Genomic DNA, 23045 nt, shown 5'->3' on the forward strand with positions numbered 1-23045 from the left:
GAGGAGAGTGTACCGCACACACCAGAGCGGGAGGACGCGGAGAGGGCACCGCGCAGAGCGGGAGGACGAGGAGAGTGTACCACGCACAGCAGAGCGGGAGGACGAGGAGAGTGTACCGCACACAGCAGAGCGGGAGGACGCTTAGAGAGCACTGCGCAGAGCGAGAGGACGAGGAGAGTGTACTGCGCACAGCAGAGCGGGAGGACGCAGAGAGGGCACCATGCAGAGCGGGAGTATGAGTATACCACGCACAGCAGAGCAGAAGAATGCAGAGAGGGCACCGTGCAGAGCGGGAGGACGCGGGGAGGGCACCGTGCAGAGCGGGAGGACGCGGAGAGGGCACAGCGCAGAGCGGGAGGACGCGGAGAGGGCACCGCGCAGAGCGGGAGGACGCGGAGAGGGCACCGCGCAGAGCAGGAGGACGCAGAGTGGGCACCACACAGAGCAGGAGGACGAGGAGAGGGCATCGCACAGCGAGGGAGGACGCGGAGAGGGCACTGTGCAGAGCGGGAGGACGCGGAGAGGGCACCTCGCAGAGCAGGAGGACGCGGAGAGGGCACCTCGCAGAGCAGGAGGATGTGGAAAGGGCACTGTGCAGAGCGGGAGGACGAGGAGAGGGCATCGCGCAGAGCGGGAGGACGAGGAGAGTTTACCACGCACAGCAGAGCGGGAGGACGCAGAGAGGGCACCGCACAGAGTGGGAGGACGAGGAGAGTGTACCGCACACTGCAGAGCCGGAGAACACAGAGAGGGCACCGTGCAGAGCAGGAGGACGCGGAGAGGGCACCGTGCAGCGCGGGAGGACATGGAGAGAGCACCGTGCAGAGCAGGAGGACGAGGAGAGTGTACCGCGCACAGTAGAGCGAGAGGATGCAGAGAGGGCACCACGCAGAGAGAGGACATGGAGAGTGTACCGTGCAGAGCGGGAGGACGAAGAGAGTGTACCGAGCAGAGCAGGGCGAGAGGACACGGAGAGGGCACCGTGCAGAGCGAGAGGACGTGGAGGGGGCACCGTGCAGAGCAAGACGAGGAGAGGACACTGCAAACAGCAGAGCAGGAGGACGCAGAGAGGGCACCACACAGAGCAGAGCAGGAGGACGCAGAGAGGGCCCCACGCAGAGTGGAAGGACACGGAGGGCACCTCGCAGAGCGGAAGGATGCAGAGAGTGCACCACGCACAGCAGAGCAGGAGGATGTGGAGAGAGCACTGTGCACAGCAGAGAGGGAGGACGTAGAGAGTGCACCGCGCAGATTGAGAGGATGTGGAGAGGGCACAGGACAGACAGCGTTGGCCTGATATGTTCCCATCGCTCATGTCACGATCCATGTTTGGATTTGTGGCAGCTCTGGTTCCTCAGTTTAAAACTTTTTTCCTTGTGGACCTTCAGGGGTTAATGTAATTTTTTCCACCGCTGGCAATCTGGTGTTACTGCAGTGCTGCTGGGTCAACTGATGTGGGTGGTGGCCACTCCCACCATCCTATAAAAGGTCACCTGATGCATCAGCTGACTGTTGGTGATACAGGTCCTTTCTGAAGACCAGCCTAGCAGGAGCAGCTCTCTGGTGTCAGCCACGTCTGGTGTTTGGAGTCCAGTTGCTGTTGTTATTCGTGGTGTGGAGCTTAGCAGCGGTGTACATAAGCTAAGTGTGGTGTTTTTGTTACTTTGTGCCTTTGGTGTCTGTCACTATCCCCTGTATGTTATTATCTGCAGAGGTGAGGCTAGTGCTCCGTACCGGCCAGTGCACTAGCCAGGGCAAGTAATAGGTGACTACTAGGGACGAGGTATCCTGACGGCGGAGGGGGGAAAGACACGCATAGGGCGTTAGGTGAATGCAGGGACAGGCTCAGCTTGTAGCTCAGGTGGTGACCATCCCTCATTCCCTATTGGTAGGGCCTTCCTCTCACCTATACCATCCCTGTTGTATGTGTTTTGTGCCGCCATTGGGGCAGATACATCGGCTTTGGGGCGGCCATGACTCTCTTGCCGTTGCCTGAAGCATTACCCAGGGTATTCATGGTTCTCGTGGTCCTGGGGTATTCATGGTTCTCAGGCCCCATTGGTATTCATGGTTCTCAGGCCCGGGGTATTCATGGTTCTCAGGCCCCGGGGTATTCATGGTTCTCAGGCCCCGGGGTATTCATGGTTCTCGGGGTCCCGGGGTATTCATGGCTCTCAGGCCCCGGGGTATTCATGGTTCTCGGGGCCCCGGGGTATTCATGGTTTTCGAGGCCCCACGGTATTCATGGGTCCCAGAATATTCATGGTTCTCGGGGCCCCGGGGTATTCATGGTTCTTGGGGCCCCGGGGTAACCTCATTACAGCAGTCATTAATGGCGTTCGGCTTGGTGGATGGCGATGTATCAGCTCCACTAAGGTGCAGATTGTTGCAGGACCCGTCACAAACACGGACAGCAGTAAGTAATGAATCTACAGGTCGAGGGCCACAACAATTACACTTATTGGTTTCCAGAATGAGACGTCCATGTGTCTATGAGGTGAAGCATGGGGACTATGTCGCCGGAGTTGCGGCACCAGCAGAGCACGATGGCTTTACCTAATGGGCCATATTCAGTGGCTTTGATTGCATGTCTAGAAGAAGAGCCGGAGCCCCGGAGTCCGATGTTCTTCCCAATCATTGCTACATATGGATCTCGCAGAGGGAGCGATAGATGCAGAAAGCTGGACGTATCTGTCATCTGAAGAACAATGTTTGGATTCAGCCGTTAGCGCCGGACCATTACCCCTCAGACAACACCTATTTATACATCGTCTATTGCTGGCAGAATGATGTCCCCCGGGAACGAGGGCTGAGATTCTCCTGCACATCACAGGAACATGAAAAAGCCTTCATCAAACGTGCCGGATAACGATGGGCGCTGGGGAATTCACCAGGTTGAGGAGCCGTCCAGAAGCCAAAGGCAGGGACTGTTATATTATTCACAATGGAGAAACCTCTCATCCAAAGGATTCGGCATCGTCCAGAGGCGGAATATAGATTATCTCACAACTCGGAATGTCCATAGTTCAGCAGCCGGATACTCAGATTATTACAAACCAACGGCAAAGTAAAAAGGAGCCTCAGGTGCAAAACAGATTATTAAAGGGAGTCCAGCAGCAGCAAAGGACTGTTCAAACCAACCACATGTGCTTGGTGCACCCAGCTTGTGGCCGAGAGTTCGGTGCACCCGGCTTGTGGCCGAGAGTTCGGTGCACCCAGCTTGTGGCCGAGAGTTCGGTCCACCCGGCTTGTGGCCGAGAGTTCGGTGCTTGTGGCCGAGAGTTCGGTGCACCTGGCTTGTGGCCAAGAGTTCGGTGCTTGTGGCTGAGAGTTCGGTGCACCCAGCTTGTGGCTGAGAGTTCGGTGCACCCGGCTTGTGGCCGAGAGTTCGGTGCACCCGGCTTGTGGCCGAGAGTTCGGTGCTGTAGGATTTCAAAGAGTATCCAGTATATTGTTGCGGGTTATGGCCCCGTCTCCCTCCACCCCAACGCACGTTTTGTCTTCACTTCATCAGGGCGCCTGTCCTCAGCAGATCACCCACCTGGACTCCATTGCTTATTATAGGAGGCTGTAAATTATTAACCGACCGTCCAATGTCAGAAACCGGCAGAATAGTTGGCTGCGGACTCTACTGAGGATGATGGAGGACGATAGTGGAGGGCACGCCTTACAAACATTTACACTCATAAAGTGACCCATTTTTTTTTGAGGATTTTTGCCATGGCCTGATTGGAAGCTATTGGCGGTGGCGGGGATTATCGAGGATTAAGGCAAGTAAAGACAATGGTGCTGCGCCAACAATCAGATGCTTTTCCTCTTGGGGCTTCTTATTTATATTTCCATTTGAGGCTTTCAGATCCATTATTTACCTTCGTGTTATCGGGAAGTGGACACTTGTGATTGATGTGCCAGTGCAGAAGGCTCCGGGGAGTGATGACATCCACAGAGTGTATTGATCGGTGCGATGGCTTTGTGGTGAGACGTTTCCTCCAGTAATGGCTGATTCGGCCAACTAGAAGAGGCCATTCAGAGTGAATCCAATTCATTACACGAAGCTGTGACCGTCGCCAAACATAACAGAACTAAACTTTTCACAGGAAACATTGTATTTGGGGCACCTTTCCATAGGACTGCATGTTCTCCGCTCTCACAGTGTCGACACACATCAGTTACGATATGATAACGGGGGACTCGTGGGACACATTTACTAATAGTATCATAACAGTAAAAAGAGAAATTTAATTTGATACAAAGTTCACCACGTTTTCAGGATTCCAGCTGCCCCATGAAATGAGCTGGAAAACACGACTAATGTGACAAGACTTTGCTCATTTTCGGGGTACAATTTAAAAGATTTCTCCAAAGGGTTGAGGTGACAATGTACAGAATCTGAGATGATAGTGTTACCTGTGTGTACAGAGGTTCATAGATGTCTACACCGTTGTCCTGATTGTGGGACAGCGTCTCCATCTCCCGTTTCCAGACGAAGCGAGCAGGTGGGTTGGAGCTGACAGTACATCGTAGGAACACGGTCTTCTCCTGATAGAAGCTCCCTCGCACGTCACTGATGGTCTGGTGAATGGTTAAAATGGGTTCATCTAGATCTGGAGGAAAGGGTTACAATGCACATTTATAGTGGAACATATGACATTATTCTACTCAATATCTTCATTATGATTTGAGGTTTCATTAATTTCTTCAAAATCTACCCATTGTGCAATGGATAAACCAATACAGAAAGAATAAAACAGACAAAAGCCCCCCCCCAAAAAAAAATCAACATTCCAGGAAACTAACCCACCATCCAAGAATCCATCCAACCTTCCAAGAACCTAATCTGACATCAAACCAACCCACTGTCTAACAAACCCACCATCCTACAAAAGACCTAGCATTCAAAGAAAGCATAGGGCAGCCAATGAACTAACCCCAAAATCAAGGAAACAAAACTATGTTTGAAGAACCAAAAAAAACTTTGAAGAAACCAATTCACTGTCCAATGAACTAAGAAGCCAACCCACCATTTAAGAAAAACTCAAGTGTGGAAATTTACTGTCCAATGACCAATCCAAGAAACCAATCCACAAAACAAGAAATAAACCCAACCAGGAGAATCAGCTACAGAACATGTGCAACAACCCATGGGCCTTCTAATCAAGAAACCAACCTTGATGGACCTAGGTTTTTTTCTCAACCTATGCAACTATGTAACCTACTACCTAGGATCCAGTCCACCATCCAAGCAATTAGCCCAGCCAAGAGAATGAGTTAAGGAACATGTGCGCCAACCAGATGACAACCAATGAGCCATGGAATCAGCTAAGGAACGTGTGCGCCAACCAATGAGCCCTCCAAATAAAGAAAGTAGCTTCATGCTCAAGAAACAACTCACCTTTCAATAAATTAACCCACTATCCAGGAAACCAATCCACTATCCAAGAAATAAACCTAGCCAGGAGAATGAACTAAGGAAGTATGTGTAAGCCATACAACAACCAATAAGCCATGGAATCAGCTGAGGAACGCGTGTGCCAACCATTGAGCCCTCTAATCTAGAAAGCAACCCACTATCCAGGAAACCAAACCACCATCCAAGGAACTAACCCATGAACTAAAAATTAACCCTTCATCTAGATGTTAATTTTTGACCATTAAAACTAATAAACTGTAATATGTTATAATGGATTACTAAGGATCACCAGGATTTCATGGAGAGAATCTAAGTGGCTGTCTCCCATGGCTTCCCCTACTTACCTGGGAGATAAGAAGAAGTTAACGGAACCAGAAAAAGAATGTAGAAAATGAAAAAAAAAACTTTCAAATCTGGGGAGCAAAACACAAAGCGGGAGAAAATGAGGACAATAAAATAGTATCCACCAAATCCAGCTCCATCACTGACAAGTAATGTCACCAAAAGCACCGGGACATGGGAGGTTAATGGGAGGCGTCAGGAGCCTTGTATATACCAGGGAATAATCAGATAATACAGACATTAATTAATGAGATGGAAGATGCCGATCGATGAGAACGTGGTGATGCGAGGAATACAAGGCCCCGGCTCTCATCACTTAAGGAATAATCCTCGCTGCTGAGTCAATCCCTCCTCTCCCTTTTATCGTGGCCTGACCCCTCTCATACTGACAAGCTGCTGCCCAGGAGAAACAAATCACACTGCACTTGTAAGAGGCTGATCCCCACTGAGCGGAGCGGGAGAGAAGAACACCAGGCAAAGCCCAACCGCCGGGAAACGAGCGAAAAACACATGTACGGTAGCGGTATACAGAGGAAGGAGCAAACAAAGCAACCCAAAAGTAAGGGACTAATAAAGGGGGTCACATTATTCTATTATTCGCTATAGGGACAGTATTATAGTAGTTATATTCTTGTACATAGGAGCAGTATTATAGTAGTTGTATTCTTGTACATAGGGGCAGTATTAGAGTAGTTATATTCTTGTACATAGGAGCAGTATTATAGTAGTTATATTCTTGTACTTAGGAGCAGTATTATAGTAGTTGTATTCTTGTAAATAGGGGGCAGTATTGTAGTAGTTATATTCTTGTACATAGGATCAGTATTATAGTAGTTGTATTCTTGTACATAGTGAGCAGTATTATAGTAGTTATATTCTTGTACATAGGAGCAGTATTATAGTAGTTATATTCTTGTACTTAGGAGCAGTATTATAGTAGTTGTATTCTTGTAAATAGGGGGCAGTATTGTAGTAGTTATATTCTTGTACATAGGAGCAGTATTATAGTAGTTATATTCTTGTACATAGGGGGCAGTATTATAGTAGTTATATTCTTGTACATAGGGGCAGTATTATAGTAGTTATATTCTTGTACATAGGAGCAGTATTACAGTAGTTATATTCTTGTACATAGGGGGCAGTATTATAGTAGTTGTATTCTTGTACATAGGGGGCAGTATTATAGTAGTTATATTCTTGTACATAGGAGCAGTATTATAGTAGTTATATTCTTGTACTTAGGAGCAGTATTATAGTAGTTGTATTCTTGTACATAGGGGGCAGTATTGTAGTAGTTATATTCTTGTACATAGGAGCAGTATTATAGTAGTTATATTCTTGTACATAGGGGGCAGTATTATAGTAGTTATATTCTTGTACATAGGGGCAGTATTATAGTAGTTATATTCTTGTACATAGGGGCAGTATTATAGTAGTTATATTCTTGTACATAGGAGCAGTATTATAGTAGTTATATTCTTGTACATAGGGGGCAGTATTATAGTAGTTATATTCTTGTACATAGGAGCAGTATTATAGTAGTTATATTCTTGTACATAGGGGGCAGTATTATAGTAGTTATATTCTTGTACATGGGGCAGTATTATAGTAGTTATATTCTTGTACATAGGAGCAGTATTATAGTAGTTATATTCTTGTACATAGGGGGCAGTATTATAGTAGTTATATTCTTGTACATAGGGGCAGTATTAAAGTAGTTATATTCTTGTACATAGGAGCAGTATTACAGTAGTTATATTCTTGTACATAGGGGGCAGTATTATAGTAGTTGTATTCTTGTACATAGGGGGCAGTATTATAGTAGTTATATTCTTGTACATAGGAGCAGTATTATAGTAGTTATATTCTTGTACTTAGGAGCAGTATTATAGTAGTTGTATTCTTGTACATAGGGGGCAGTATTGTAGTAGTTATATTCTTGTACATAGGAGCAGTATTATAGTAGTTATATTCTTGTACATAGGGGGCAGTATTATAGTAGTTATATTCTTGTACATAGGGGCAGTATTATAGTAGTTATATTCTTGTACATAGGGGCAGTATTATAGTAGTTATATTCTTGTACATAGGGGCAGTATTATAGTAGTTATATTCTTGTACATAGGGGCAGTATTATAGTAGTTATATTCTTGTACATAGGGGGCAGTATTATAGTAGTTATATTCTTGTACAGTCATATGTAAAAGTTTGGGCACCCCTATTAATGTTAACCTTTTTTCTTTATAACAATTTTGTTTTTTGCAACAGGTATTTCAGTTTCATATATCTAATAACTGATGGACTCAGTTATACTGTGCATCGGTCAACAATACAGCGCACTTTGCACAAGGAGAAGCTGTATGGGAGAGTGATGCGAAAGAAGCCGTTTCTGCAAGCACGCCACAAACAGAGTCGCCTGAGGTCTGCAAAAGCACATTTGGACAAGCCAGTTACATTTTGGAAGAAGGTCCTGTGGACTGATGAAACAAAGATTGAGTTGTTTGGTCATACAAAAAGGCGTTATGCATGCGCTGTATTGTTGACCGATGCACAGTGACACCATCTGCAGCAAGATGAGGCTGCCGGTCTTTGGAGGTGGTCTGTGGATTGTCCTTGACTGTTCTCACCATTCTTCTTCTCTGCCTTTCTGATATTTTTCTTGGCCTGCCACTTCTGGACTTAACAAGAACTGTACCTGTGTTCTTCCATTTCCTTACTATGTTCCTCACAGTGGAAACTAACAGGTTAAATCTCTGAGACAACTTTTTGTATCCTTCCCCTGAAAAGCTATGTTGAATAATCTTTGTTTTCAGATCATTTGAGAGTTGTTTTGAGGAGCCCATGATGCCACTCTTCATAGGAGAATCAAATAGGAGAACTACTTGCAAGTGGCCACTTTAAATACCTTTTCTCATGATTTGATACACCTGGCTATGAAGTTCAAAGCTCAGTGAGGTTACAAAACCAATTTAGTGCTTCAGGAAGTCAGTAAAAAGTAGTTAGGAGTGTTCAAATCAAGAAAATGATAAGGGTGCCCATACTTTTGCACCGGTCAAATTTTGTTTAAATGCAGATTGCACATTTTCTGTTAGTACAATAAACCTCATTTGAATCCAGAAATATAACTGAGTCCATCAGTTATTAGATATATGAAACTGAAATAGCTGTTGCAAAAAACAAAATTGTTATAAAGAAAAAAGGTTAACATTAATAGGGGTGCCCAAACTTTTACATATGACTGTACATAGGGGCAGTATTATAGTAGCTATAGTCTTGTACCTAGGTGCAGTATTATAGTAGTAACATTCTTGTACATAGGGGGCAGTATTATAGTAGTTATATTCTTGTACATAGGGGGCAGTATTATAGTAGTTATATTCTTGTACATAGGAGCAGTATTATAGTAGTTATATTCTTGTACCTAGGGGGCAGTATTATAGTAGTTATAATCTTGTACCTAGGGGCAGTATTATAGTAGTAATATTCTTGTACATAGGGGGCAGTATTATAATAGTTATATTCTTGTACATAGGGGCAGTATTATAGTAGTTATATTCTTGTACATAGGGGGCAGTATTATAGTAGTTATATTCTTCTATATAGGGGCAGTATTATAGTAGATATACTCATGTACATAAGAGCATTATTATAGTAGTTATATTCTTGTACATAGGAGCAGTATTATAGTAGTTATATTCTTGTACATAGGAGCAGTATTATAGTAGTTATATTCTTGTACATAGGGGGCAGTATTATAGTAGTTATATTCTTGTACATAGGGGCAGTATTATAGTAGTTATATTCTTGCACATAGGAGGCAGTATTATAGTAGTTATATTCTTGTACATAGGGGCAGTATTATAGCAGTTATATTCCTGTACATAGGGGCAGTATTATAGTAGTTATATTCTTGCACATAGGGGGCAGTATTATAGTAGTTATATTCTTGTACATAGGGGCAGTATTATAGCAGTTATATTCCTGTACATAGGGGCAGTATTATAGTAGTTATATTCTTGTACATAGGAGCAGTATTATAGTAGTTATATTCTTGTACATAGGAGCAGTATTATAGTAGTTATATTCTTGTTCATAGGAGCAGTATTATAGTAGTTATATTCTTGCACATAGGAGCAGTATTATAGTAGTTATATTCTTGTACATAGGAGCATTATTATAGTAGTTATATTCTTGTACATAGGAGGCAGTATTATAGTAGTTATATTCTTGCACATAGGGGCAGTATTATAGTAGTTATATTCTTGTACATAGGGGCAGTATTATAGTAGTTATATTCTTGCACATAGGAGCAGTATTATAGTAGTTATATTCTTGTACATAGGGGCAGTATTATAGTAGTTATATTCTTGTACATAGGAGCAGTATTATAGTAGTTATATTCTTGTACATAGGAGCAGTATTATAGTAGTTATATTCTTGTACATAGGGGCAGTATTATAGTAGTTATATTCCTGTACATAGGAGCAGTATTATAGTAGTTATATTCTTGCACATAGGAGCAGTATTATAGTAGTTATATTCTTGTACATAGGAGCAGTATTATAGTAGTTATATTCTTGCACATAGGGGCAGTATTATAGTAGTTATATTCTTGTACATAGGGGGAAGTATTATGGTAGTTATCCTCTTGTACATAGGGGGCAGTATTATGGTAGTTATATTCTTGTACATAGGAGCAGTATTATAGTAGTTATCCTCTTGTACATAGGAGCAGTATTATAGTAGTTATATTCTTGTACATAGGAGGCAGTATTATAGTAGTTATATTCTTGTACATAGGGGGCAGTATTATAGTAGTTATATTCTTGTACATAGGGGCGGTATTATAGTAGTTATATTCTTGCACATAGGAGCAGTATTATAGTAGTTATATTCTTGTACATAGGGGGCAGTATTATAGTAGTTATATTCTTGTACATAGGAGCAGTATTATAATAGTTATATTCTTGTACTTAGGAGCAGTATTATAGTAGTTGTATTCTTGTACATAGGGGGCAGTATTGTAGTAGTTATATTCTTGTACATAGGAGCAGTATTATAGTAGTTATATTCTTGTACATAGGGGGCAGTATTATAGTAGTTATATTCTTGTACATAGGGGCAGTATTATAGTAGTTATATTCTTGTACATAGGGGCAGTATTATAGTAGTTATATTCTTGTACATAGGAGCAGTATTATAGTAGTTATATTCTTGTACATAGGGGCAGTATTATAGTAGTTATATTCTTGTACATAGGGGCAGTATTATAGTAGTTATATTCTTGTACATAGGGGGCAGTATTATAGTAGTTATATTCTTGTACAGTCATATGTAAAAGTTTGGGCACCCCTATTAATGTTAACCTTTTTTCTTTATAACAATTTTGTTTTTTGCAACAGGTATTTCAGTTTCATATATCTAATAACTGATGGACTCAGTTATACTGTGCATCGGTCAACAATACAGCGCACTTTGCACAAGGAGAAGCTGTATGGGAGAGTGATGCGAAAGAAGCCGTTTCTGCAAGCACGCCACAAACAGAGTCGCCTGAGGTCTGCAAAAGCACATTTGGACAAGCCAGTTACATTTTGGAAGAAGGTCCTGTGGACTGATGAAACAAAGATTGAGTTGTTTGGTCATACAAAAAGGCGTTATGCATGCGCTGTATTGTTGACCGATGCACAGTGACACCATCTGCAGCAAGATGAGGCTGCCGGTCTTTGGAGGTGGTCTGTGGATTGTCCTTGACTGTTCTCACCATTCTTCTTCTCTGCCTTTCTGATATTTTTCTTGGCCTGCCACTTCTGGACTTAACAAGAACTGTACCTGTGTTCTTCCATTTCCTTACTATGTTCCTCACAGTGGAAACTAACAGGTTAAATCTCTGAGACAACTTTTTGTATCCTTCCCCTGAAAAGCTATGTTGAATAATCTTTGTTTTCAGATCATTTGAGAGTTGTTTTGAGGAGCCCATGATGCCACTCTTCATAGGAGAATCAAATAGGAGAACTACTTGCAAGTGGCCACTTTAAATACCTTTTCTCATGATTTGATACACCTGGCTATGAAGTTCAAAGCTCAGTGAGGTTACAAAACCAATTTAGTGCTTCAGGAAGTCAGTAAAAAGTAGTTAGGAGTGTTCAAATCAAGAAAATGATAAGGGTGCCCATACTTTTGCACCGGTCAAATTTTGTTTAAATGCAGATTGCACATTTTCTGTTAGTACAATAAACCTCATTTGAATCCAGAAATATAACTGAGTCCATCAGTTATTAGATATATGAAACTGAAATAGCTGTTGCAAAAAACAAAATTGTTATAAAGAAAAAAGGTTAACATTAATAGGGGTGCCCAAACTTTTACATATGACTGTACATAGGGGCAGTATTATAGTAGCTATAGTCTTGTACCTAGGTGCAGTATTATAGTAGTAACATTCTTGTACATAGGGGGCAGTATTATAGTAGTTATATTCTTGTACATAGGGGGCAGTATTATAGTAGTTATATTCTTGTACATAGGAGCAGTATTATAGTAGTTATATTCTTGTACCTAGGGGGCAGTATTATAGTAGTTATATTCTTGTACATAGGGAGCAGTATTATAGTAGTTATATTCTTGTACCTAGGGGCAGTATTATAGTAGTAATATTCTTGTACATAGGGGGCAGTATTATAATAGTTATATTCTTGTACATAGGGGCAGTATTATAGTAGTTATATTCTTGTACATAGGGGGCAGTATTATAGTAGTTATATTCTTCTATATAGGGGCAGTATTATAGTAGATATACTCATGTACATAAGAGCATTATTATAGTAGTTATATTCTTGTACATAGGGGCAGTATTATAGTAGTTATATTCTTGTACATAGGAGGCAGTATTATAGTAGTTAAATTCTTGTACATAGGGGCAGTATTATAGTAAGTATATTCTTGTACATAGGGGGCAGTATTATAGTAGTTATATTCTTGTACATAGGGGGCAGTATTATAGTAGTTATATTCTTGTACATAGGGGGCAGTATTATAGTAGTTATATTCTTGTACATAGGAGCAGTATTATAGTAGTTATATTCTTGTACATAGGAGCAGTATTATAGTAGTTATATTCTTGTACATAGGAGCAGTATTATAGTAGTTATATTCTTGTACATAGGGGGCAGTATTATAGTAGTTATATTCTTGTACATAGGGGCAGTATTATAGAAGTTATATTCTTGCACATAGGAGCAGTATTATAGTAGTTATATTCTTGTACATAGGGGGCACTATTATAGTAGTTATATTCTTGTACATAGGGGCAGTATTATAGTAGTTATATTCTTGCACATAGGAGCAGTATTATAGTAGTTATATTCTTGTACATAGGAGCAGTATTATAGTAGTTATATTCTTGTACATAGGGGGCAGTATTATAGTAGTTATATTCTTGTACATAGGGGCAGTATTAGAGTAGTTATATTCTTGCACATAGGAGCAGTATTATAGTAGTTATATTCTTGTACATAGGAGCAGTATTATAGTAGTTATATTCTTGTACATAGGGGCAGTATTATAGTAGTTATATTCTTGCACATAGGAGCAGTATTATAGTAGTTATATTCTTGTACATAGGAGCAGTATTATAGTAGTTATATTCTTGTACATAGGGGGCAGTATTATAGTAGTTATATTCTTGTACATAGGGGGCAGTATTATAGTAGTTATATTCTTGTACATAGGGGCAGTATTATAGTAGTTATATTCTTGCACATAGGAGCAGTATTATAGTAGTTATATTCTTGTACATAGGAGCAGTATTATAGTAGTTATATTCTTGTACATAGGAGCAGTATTATAGTAGTTATATTCTTGTACATAGGGGGCAGTATTATAGTAGTTATATTCTTGTATATAGGGGCAGTATTATAGTAGTTATATTCTTGCACATAGGAGGCAGTATTATAGTAGTTATATTCTTGTACATAGGGGCAGTATTATAGCAGTTATATTCCTGTACATAGGGGCAGTATTATAGTAGTTATATTCTTGCACATAGGGGGCAGTATTATAGTAGTTATATTCTTGTACATAGGGGCAGTATTATAGCAGTTATATTCCTGTACATAGGGGCAGTATTATAGTAGTTATATTCTTGTACATAGGAGCAGTATTATAGTAGTTATATTCTTGTACATAGGAGCAGTATTATAGTAGTTATATTCTTGTTCATAGGAGCAGTATTATAGTAGTTATATTCTTGCACATAGGAGCAGTATTATAGTAGTTATATTCTTGTACATAGGAGCATTATTATAGTAGTTATATTCTTGTACATAGGAGGCAGTATTATAGTAGTTATATTCTTGCACATAGGGGCAGTATTATAGTAGTTATATTCTTGTACATAGGGGCAGTATTATAGTAGTTATATTCTTGCACATAGGAGCAGTATTATAGTAGTTATATTCTTGTACATAGGGGCAGTATTATAGTAGTTATATTCTTGTACATAGGAGCAGTATTATAGTAGTTATATTCTTGTACATAGGAGCAGTATTATAGTAGTTATATTCTTGTACATAGGGGCAGTATTATAGTAGTTATATTCCTGTACATAGGAGCAGTATTATAGTAGTTATATTCTTGCACATAGGAGCAGTATTATAGTAGTTATATTCTTGTACATAGGAGCAGTATTATAGTAGTTATATTCTTGCACATAGGGGCAGTATTATAGTAGTTATATTCTTGTACATAGGGGGAAGTATTATGGTAGTTATCCTCTTGTACATAGGGGGCAGTATTATGGTAGTTATATTCTTGTACATAGGAGCAGTATTATAGTAGTTATCCTCTTGTACATAGGAGCAGTATTATAGTAGTTATATTCTTGTACATAGGAGGCAGTATTATAGTAGTTATATTCTTGTACATAGGGGGCAGTATTATAGTAGTTATATTCTTGTACATAGGGGCGGTATTATAGTAGTTATATTCTTGCACATAGGAGCAGTATTATAGTAGTTATATTCTTGTACATAGGAGCAGTCTTATGGTAGTTGTATGTATGTACATAGGGGGGCAGTATTATTAGTGGGTACTATGGCTTTAGGACTGAGTTGAGGGACCAGGGACTTGTATATAATTTGCATTTGGTTCTTGGTCGCGTCCAGGCTGCATTGTTCCATGTGACAATGTTCCTCTTTGTAAATCCTTTTCTTCTTCTGTCTTTTTCCCACTTTGTAACACTTGATGATAAACCAAATACATCCGAGACATAATTACTCTTGTGGCCGCCCTGCTGAGTCCCTGAGATAAAGACGTGGGACTGGCGGTTGCTTAGATCTTCCTGAACCCGCCATGATCCACAGGAGATCTCCTCTGATGGGAATCGCAGTCATTTTAAGTCAAAAATAAAAAAGAACAAAAAAAATCTGAATGTTTTAAAGAAATTAAATTGAAATAAGACTCCGGCGTCCTGGCGAGATGTAATCAAATCAATTTGTGCATGATAACGAGATTCTCACATTTCCAGGCGTCTCTTCTCCTGGATATTGTCGCTTCAGTCAGCTGGAAGTCCAGGTTATGTCGTACTGGAAAAGGAAATTGGATCGGAGAGGAAGATCGTGAGCCAGGAGAGGAGCGGCGCACACGGGGCAGAGCTGGAGCAGTGACAGGAGGCTCCTCCACCGGTCCAGAACCTGCACATTATCCGGGAGGACAGATGGCGGCAGCGCCAGATACGTCTCGGCTCTTCAGTCGTCTTCTGTTCCACATCTCATCTAAGCACGGTGTCACTAAGCCGTGAGATCACACAGCGCCACAATGATGCCAGACAGCTGGCACGATGGCGGGGACACCGCTGGGTACCCATCGCCCTGTGGTGTGAGTGACTGATGCTCTTACTGTCATCCTCTGCCGGATACAGACTCCGCACCACGTCGGTTCGTGTTGTGAATCCTCATGTTTTAATACAAGTTTACATATGTCTGAACTGGATACAATATGTCACTGCCTTCCCACAAGCACCAAGCCCAAAGTGAGCAGAACGCGGCTCGTGCAGGTACCGAGAAAAGGCTTAAAGGGCATCTCTGCTTTTCATCATCATTATTCCACAATACATCCTCGTCAGACTTTGTGATACATGGTCCTGCCATTGGCAAGATTTTAATTAGTAGGAAATGTTTAACCAGAGGAATCTGAGTTGGAGTTACACTGTAGGTAAATTGTAGAAAAGCCAGATAACAACCACCATCGTCTCCGGTGTAGCCCCCTCGTGTTCACTCTTCTCCTGCTTTTGTACTTAGTGAGGCTGCAGAACTGCCAGTTCGAGTCTGGGGAGCAAGAGCTGTGCCATGGACTACAGCACTGCCAGTCCGAGTGTGGGGAGCAAGAGCTGTGCCGTGGACTACAGCACTGCCAGTCCGAGTGTGGGGAGCAAGAGCTGTGCCGTGGATTGGAGCGCTGCCAGTCCGAGTGTGGGGAGCAAGAGCTGTGCCGTGGACTGCAGCGCTGCCAGTCTGAGTGTGGGGAGCGATAGCTGTGCCGTTGACTGGAGCGCTGCCCGTCCGAGTGTGTGGAGCAAGAGCCTTTGCCGTGGGCTGGAGCGCTGCCAGTCCTAGTGTGGGGAGCGATAGCTGTGCCATGGACTGCGGCGCTGCCAGTCCGTGTGTGGGGAGCGATAGCTGTGTCATGGACTGGAGCACTGCCAGTCCAAGTGTGAGGAGCAATAGCTGTGCCGTGGACTGCAGCGCCATCAGTCCAAGTGTGGGGAGCAATAGTTGTGCCATGGACTGGAGCACTGCCAGTTCGAGTGGGGTGAGTAATAGCTGTACCGTGGACTGGAGCACTGCCAGTCCAAGTGTGGTTCGATAGCTGTGCCGTGAACTGGAGCGCTGCCAGTCCTAGTGTGGGGAGCGATAGCTGTGCCGTGGACTGGAGCACTGCCAGTCCTAGTGTGGGGAGCGATAGCTGTGCCGTGGACTGGAGTGCTGCCATTCCGAGTGTGAGGAGCAATAGCTATGCCATGGACTGTAGCACTGCCAGTCCGTGTGTGGGGAGCGATAGCTGTGTCGTGGACTGGAGCACTGCCAGTCATAGTGTGGGGATCGATAGCTGTGCCGTGGACTGCAGCATTGCCAGTCCGTGTGTGGAGAACGATAGCTGTGCCGTGGACTGGAGCACTGCCAGTCCGTGTGTGGGGAGCGATAGCTGTGTCGTTGACTGGAGCGCTGCCAGTCGAGTGTGAGGAGTAATAGCTGTGCCATGGACTGCAGCATAGAGATTGAGCTTTCTGATGATTCTGGTACCGAGGCTCCGTCTAAGTGCATGTGGATATTGGAAGATCCTGGATTTCTGGACAGAGAGATATTGATTCAGAACTTCTTTTACTACTGCACTCCTAGCCTTGTAACGTTTCTCCTTATGAGTCCAGTATTTATTATGGTTGGTTAGCCATTAAAGTTGGGGTCTATGGCCAAGAAGTCTGCCTTGACCACCAAGAGAGAGGCATGATGTAGAGGCAGAGACCCGGATTCTAGCGATGCGTCAGTTACTGGGCTGCTTGCTGCAGTTTAAATAAAATCCCTGTTTTCTCTGCTGCAGATCTAGCAGTTCTCTGAACACTGTGCACTGTATGCACTAGCAGGATGCAGCAAGCCCCCACTAATAAAGGCAGGGGCAGCACAAGTGCAAACTACTGCCTGCCTTTATTTTGAGGGCCCGCTGCATCCTGCTAGTGCATTTATCATCTGACAGATTTTGGTAAGGCTGTTTCCTTATGGGATGTGTTTATTTCAATTTTTCTATTTTGGGTGTTTTTTGCACTGTATAACCCTTTCAACAGCATTGATTGGCAGCTCTCTGTACCCTGTTCATAGGCAGAAAGCTGCCAATCACTAGTGGAGGCGGTATTATACAGAGCTCATGAATATGGAGGACTACATGGCACAAGACAACTAGTCCTTTGGTGATAAGTTCCTGCTCATAAAGCTACAGAAAGCAGCCCAGTAATTGACTCATTGCTGTGATCAGGATCTCTGCCCCTGCATCATCCTGGAAAAAACCCGGTGACAGATTCCCTTTAACCAGGAAAAGGCTTGGTGTCATTGTTTCTTTTCCTCAAATTACCTTCCATTCCTACTTTTTCTTGCCCTAAGCTCAATTTCTCTTGTCCACCATCCAGTTTCTGGCTCTTTTCCATTAGTGGTCCTATTGATCATGATGGACTCCCATTCCCAGTAGAAGCGGACCTCCTGAGCTGTCGGGTCCACACCTCCTGCTATGCCTGGCTTATGGCCCAGTGGACACTGAGGTGGGCTGCACCATTTTCTGGTAGTTACCCCATTGATCGTAAATCATTTCACAAAATCCTCAGTCATTGTATAATTAGGATTATGCATCGGCGATTACTTTGGCTTTTTATTACCAGTGGATCCATGTTCTTGACCCTCCCAGGTCCACAGAATATGGTAGGAGATCAGCCTCTACAAGAGCCATGCCACCGACACGAAGGTCATCGACAGGACCTTGTGTTACCAAGTCCATGTGAAGAGTAGATGTTAGTATGACCAGGCCTCGGGCCACACCATTCACCCCATAGTTCTAAATGTGATTTATTAAAGCAGGAACCTCCGGTCGGTGCTTTAACATTGAACATTTCAGGACTCAACATCATGAGGAGCTGGAACGAGACTGAGAGCAAAGTGACCAGAGAATGGAGGCGGATGATGGAGGCAACATCCCTGTGCGGGGTACGAAAGTGAAGGGGTCGCTGTGCTCAATCATCAATCTCAGGATGAGTGGTGGTTTCGGAGGCCGAACCCCACTGATCCAAGAGTGGTGTCACATCCCAACAATGGAAATGTTCCTTCATCTGATAGATGTTCTGCCCTCAACAATCTTCAGAAGACTGAACCATCCTCAGGGAAATCAGCAACTAAAGAGGTTTTCTGTTATCGTAAGTGAAGTTCTATCACTAGGGTCTGCTATGACTGCATATTTGGGGGGTCGAACTACCAGGATCCTCACTGATCTGTGATGGGACAACTTCACTTTTTTCGGTCATGGCAATATACTACAATTTAGACTCATTTGCTCCAGTCAAGCTTTGCCCCAGTTCCCTGCACATTGGGTGGCCAAGAGCAACACTAGGAGGAGAAATGTCTCTTCGCTCTCCAGATTAGTGGGGTTCACCAGTAGCACATCCCAGACATACGCCTATATAGCCCATCTATGAAGATCAATGCTACACTGATAATGGGGAGACATTCCACTAGGGCCCATCAACTTCATGTTCCACCAGTGTTTTATCTGTGGCTGCCTGAGACATAGAGGAAAACTTAGGCACTTATAGAAGATGATTTGCAAATAGCTCCCCATATCTCAGCTTCCCTGATATGTAGAAGGAAATGAGGTTGAAGCGGGAGAATAAGGACTGTCAATGAGTGTTTGTGGATCTGTGAATTCCATACTATAGTGACCTCCATACTGATAACAAGACATCACAAGGGGGTTGCCGACTTGAGGGTTCCAATGGCCACCAAGAAGAACACTATGAGCTACTTCTGGGGTCACAATTGGGACCATTTCTTGGCTGTAGGACCCTCCAATGACTAGCACTAAATACTTGTATGTTGTTCATTAGTTTTGTCTTCAATCACACCACTGCTGTTCGTACAGAGCTCATAGTGTACCCGGATACTTTCAGGACTGATTTCTGGTCTTTTGCTCCTCAGAACGAGCTCAGATTATGTTGAGTCCTGGATGGGTTCACAGAAGGCTGGGCGCACACTAGAACTGTGGGAATAATCTGGGCTGCCTTTGAATGACTTACACTGCACATCTACTCGAATGGACTTGATGGCCGGGACCCCAACCCCATTCTCGGCTTTACAATAGTAACGACCTCCCTGCATCCTCTGGACCTTCTCGATGCATAAGGTCTCGTTGTAGATGGAGGTCTCCTGAAACTTTTCTGATGCGCTGCCTGCAGTTTTTGTCCACCGTACCTACAAAAGGAAAGGAATTGTCCATTAGTCACGGATCTCCAATGGTACTATAATGCAGTAATAGAAATTACAACAAAAGTCAAGAAACAGAGAAAGTGATTCCTGCAGTTCACAGAGAAGGTCTCTTGCCACCATCTCCACCATCTGTCCAGTCTCCTATGGACATTTATCACATCTCCTGCTCCCTTTCATATCTCCAGTTATGAGACGTTTCTCCTGATCATTCCAAGGAAAAGTCTGCAGTCTTTCGTTTGTGTCTCTTGCTTCCAGGTTTCAGTCTCTTCTCTCTTGCCGTTCTTCAGGGCTCTCTATCTCATATCTCCTAGATACTTACCAATCTTCTGTCTCCTTGTATTCCCCAGTCGATCTCTGGTCTCCCTCATCGCCTACAACTTTTCATCTAACGCAGTGGTGGAGAACCTCAGGCCCCCGGGTCGTCATTTACGGCCCTCGATGACCTTTTATCCGGCCCCCAGTGCTTTGGCAGGGAGCTGTATTTTGATTGCCACCAGCTCATTAATTTCTTCTTGCTTTGTGAGCGCATGTGCAGTGTTCACTACTGAACACTGAAGGTCATGCAATGAAAGATCACATCCTGACGCCAGTGCCAGAGTCGGGATGCATTTTGTGGACAGGATGCATTTTGTGGACAGAGTTTGTACGGCCCCCGAAGGATGGTATAAATATCCAAAAGGCCCTTGGCAGAAAAAAGATTCCCTAACCCTGATCTAACGTATCTGTCTCTAGTTTTGTTTAATCACTTTATAGTCTCCAAATTGTTCCTCCCTCTCATCCCTCGTTGTTCTCATTTCCTTTGTGTTTAGCCGATCAGTTTCCTGTTTTCTTCCTTAATTGGGTCGTCCAGGCATATAATCCTTAGGCCATAAAAATCAAATCAGCGGGGTCCAACATCTGACACCGCACAGCTCCAACGTGCAGGAGCCTCTGTTGAGTCACAGATCTGCTCCTGTTCTATTACACAGCATCTGATCTGCAGGTCTTAGCAGCGGCTGCTACACATCGCACCGCGCTGTGCTCTTCAGCTCTTTCCTGTTCCTGGCAGCTACCATTTCTTAATTACATTTCAAACGGAGGAAAGGGCAACTTGAAAACGCTTTGCCATCTTCTTCTAGCCTTCTCCTGCTTTGTGGCCTCCACCATTTTCATTTTCAGAGTGCTCAGCAGCTGCTTAGAAGATCCCATGGCTGCTGTTTTGGCACAAGGTTGGCCTTTCCTAACAATGATAGTGAAAAAGCCTTAACCCTAATAGGCTAATTAAGGTCTGAAACATTGGTCAGGGTTATCTGAGCACACAAATCTTCAAGGGTGCACAAACTTATGCATCGGCCCATTTTCCTTTTTCTAATTTTGAAAATGTAAAAAATGTCAATATATATATTTTTTTGCCTAAAATACACAGGAAATGTGTCATCTGTAAGTTTAGCCCTATTAGATCATTTCATCCTCAACTTGCTTCACAGTTCACAATAAGAGTAATTGTGACCAGGGGTGCACAAACTTTTACATGCCACTGTACATCCAACGGACAGCGTTAATATTAGCTAGTCAGTGGGTGTCCAAAGGATAAATCAAAGTTATATGCCAAACAACAACCCCATTATGGGCATCATATTTCACTGATCAGTTCCCAATATTCACCTGCCACACTTTCATTTCTCCTATCTCCTTCCTTCACTATCCATCCATCAGTCTCCGGGCTTCTTGCATCATCCACCACTCTACAGACTTCTTCATCCATCAGTATCCAGACTTCTCCCATTATTGACCACCCATCAGTCTCTAGACTTCTCCCACAACCCATCAGTCTCCACACTTCTATCACCTATGAGTCTCCAGACTTCTCCTATCACCCATGAGTCTCCAGCCTTCTCCTATCATAATAATAATAATAATAATAATAATCTTTATTTATATAGCGCCAACATATTCCGCAGCGCTTTACAGTTGAACAGTTTCAAACACAACAGTCATAAGTAACAACGTTAACAATACAATAATTAAAGCGAAATAAGACGACCCTGCTCGTGGAGCTTACAATCTACAATGAGGTGGGGGGGATACAAAGCACAGGTTTGTATTTACAATGATGTATTTACAATGACGGTCCAGCCATCTTCAGGGGGTGGGGGTTAGATGGAGATAGTGAATGGGCTACACACACAAACATGACTTTGATTACTGAATGTGATAGGCCGCTCTGAACAAATGTGTTTTGAGCGAGCACCTAAAACTATGCAAATTGTGGATGGTCCTAATATTTTGGGGTAGAGCATTCCAGAGGATTGGCGCAGCACGGGAGAAGTCTTGGAGTCGGGAGTGGGAGGTACGGATTAGGGCAGAGGTTAGTCGAAAGTCATTTGCAGAGCGCAGCGGTCGGTTAGGCCGATAGACAGAAATGAGGGAGGAGATGTAGGGGGTGCCGCACTGTGGAGAGCTTTGTGGGTGAGAACAAGTACTTTGAATTGTACCCTGTAATGAATTGGCAGCCAGTGTAACGACTGGCGAAGAGCGGACGCGTCTGAGAAACGATTAGCCAGATGGACAACCCTGGCTGCTGCATTAAGGATAGACTGGAGAGGGGAGAGTCGAGTGAGAGGGAGGCCAATTAATAGAGCATTACAGTAGTCTAGGCGGGAGTGGATCAGGGCGACAGTGAGAGTTTTTGTTGTTTCCATGGTGAGAAAAGGGCGGATTCTAGAGATGTTCTTTAGGTGTAAGCGGCATGAGCGGGCAAGAGATTGTATATGGGAGGTGAAGGAGAGATAGGAGTCGAACATAACACCCAGACAGCGCACCTGCTGTCGGGGTGTTATTATGGTGCCACCCACAGAGAGGGAAATGTCAGATTTAGGGAGGTTAGTAGATGGTGGGAGCAGAAGAAGTTCAGTTTTCATCCATGAGTCTCCAGATTTGTCCTATCACCCATCAATCTCCAGACTTCTCCTATCCCCTATGAGCCTCCAGACTTCTCCTATCATCCATGAGCCTCCAGACTTCTCCTATCATCCATGAGCCTCCAGACTTCTCCTATCATCCATGAGTCTCCAGACTTCTCCTATCATCCATGAGTCTCCAGACTTCTCCTATCATCCATGAGTCTCCAGACTTCTCCTATCATCCATGAGTCTCCAGACTTCTCCTATCATCCATGAGTCTCCAGACTTCTCCTATCATCCATGAGTCTCCAGACCTCTCCTATCATCCATGAGTCTCCAGACTTCTCCTATCATCCATGAGTCTCCAGACTTCTCCTATCCCGAGTCTCCAGACTTCTA

At 43.4% G+C, this 23045-nt stretch overlaps 1 protein-coding gene across 9 annotated transcripts in view; it reads right to left on the reverse strand.

The window, feature by feature from the left end:
- The window catches only part of MDGA1 (MAM domain containing glycosylphosphatidylinositol anchor 1), a 441180-nt gene that overhangs the window by 185389 nt on the left and 232746 nt on the right, over positions 1 to 23045 (reverse strand). For 5 of the 9 annotated variants that reach the window (XM_073556267.1, XM_073556270.1, XM_073556268.1 and 2 more), the window contains exons 3-4: positions 19575 to 19749; positions 4408 to 4604 (exon numbers count right to left, since the gene is read on the reverse strand). In XM_073556267.1, coding sequence (XP_073412368.1) covers positions 4408 to 4604; positions 19575 to 19749 — 372 coding nt within the window. Of the gene's footprint in view, positions 1 to 4407; positions 4605 to 5754; positions 5948 to 19574; positions 19750 to 23045 lie in introns of those variants that run through there. The other 4 variants (XM_073556269.1, XM_073556271.1, XM_073556272.1 and 1 more) reach the window with 2 other exon arrangements.

This window comes from Dendrobates tinctorius, unplaced genomic scaffold (genome assembly GCF_039654945.1).
Source record: "Dendrobates tinctorius isolate UK_male_01 unplaced genomic scaffold, ASM3965494v1 ptg000232l, whole genome shotgun sequence".
In the NCBI taxonomy this organism is placed as follows: domain Eukaryota; kingdom Metazoa; phylum Chordata; class Amphibia; order Anura; family Dendrobatidae; genus Dendrobates; species Dendrobates tinctorius.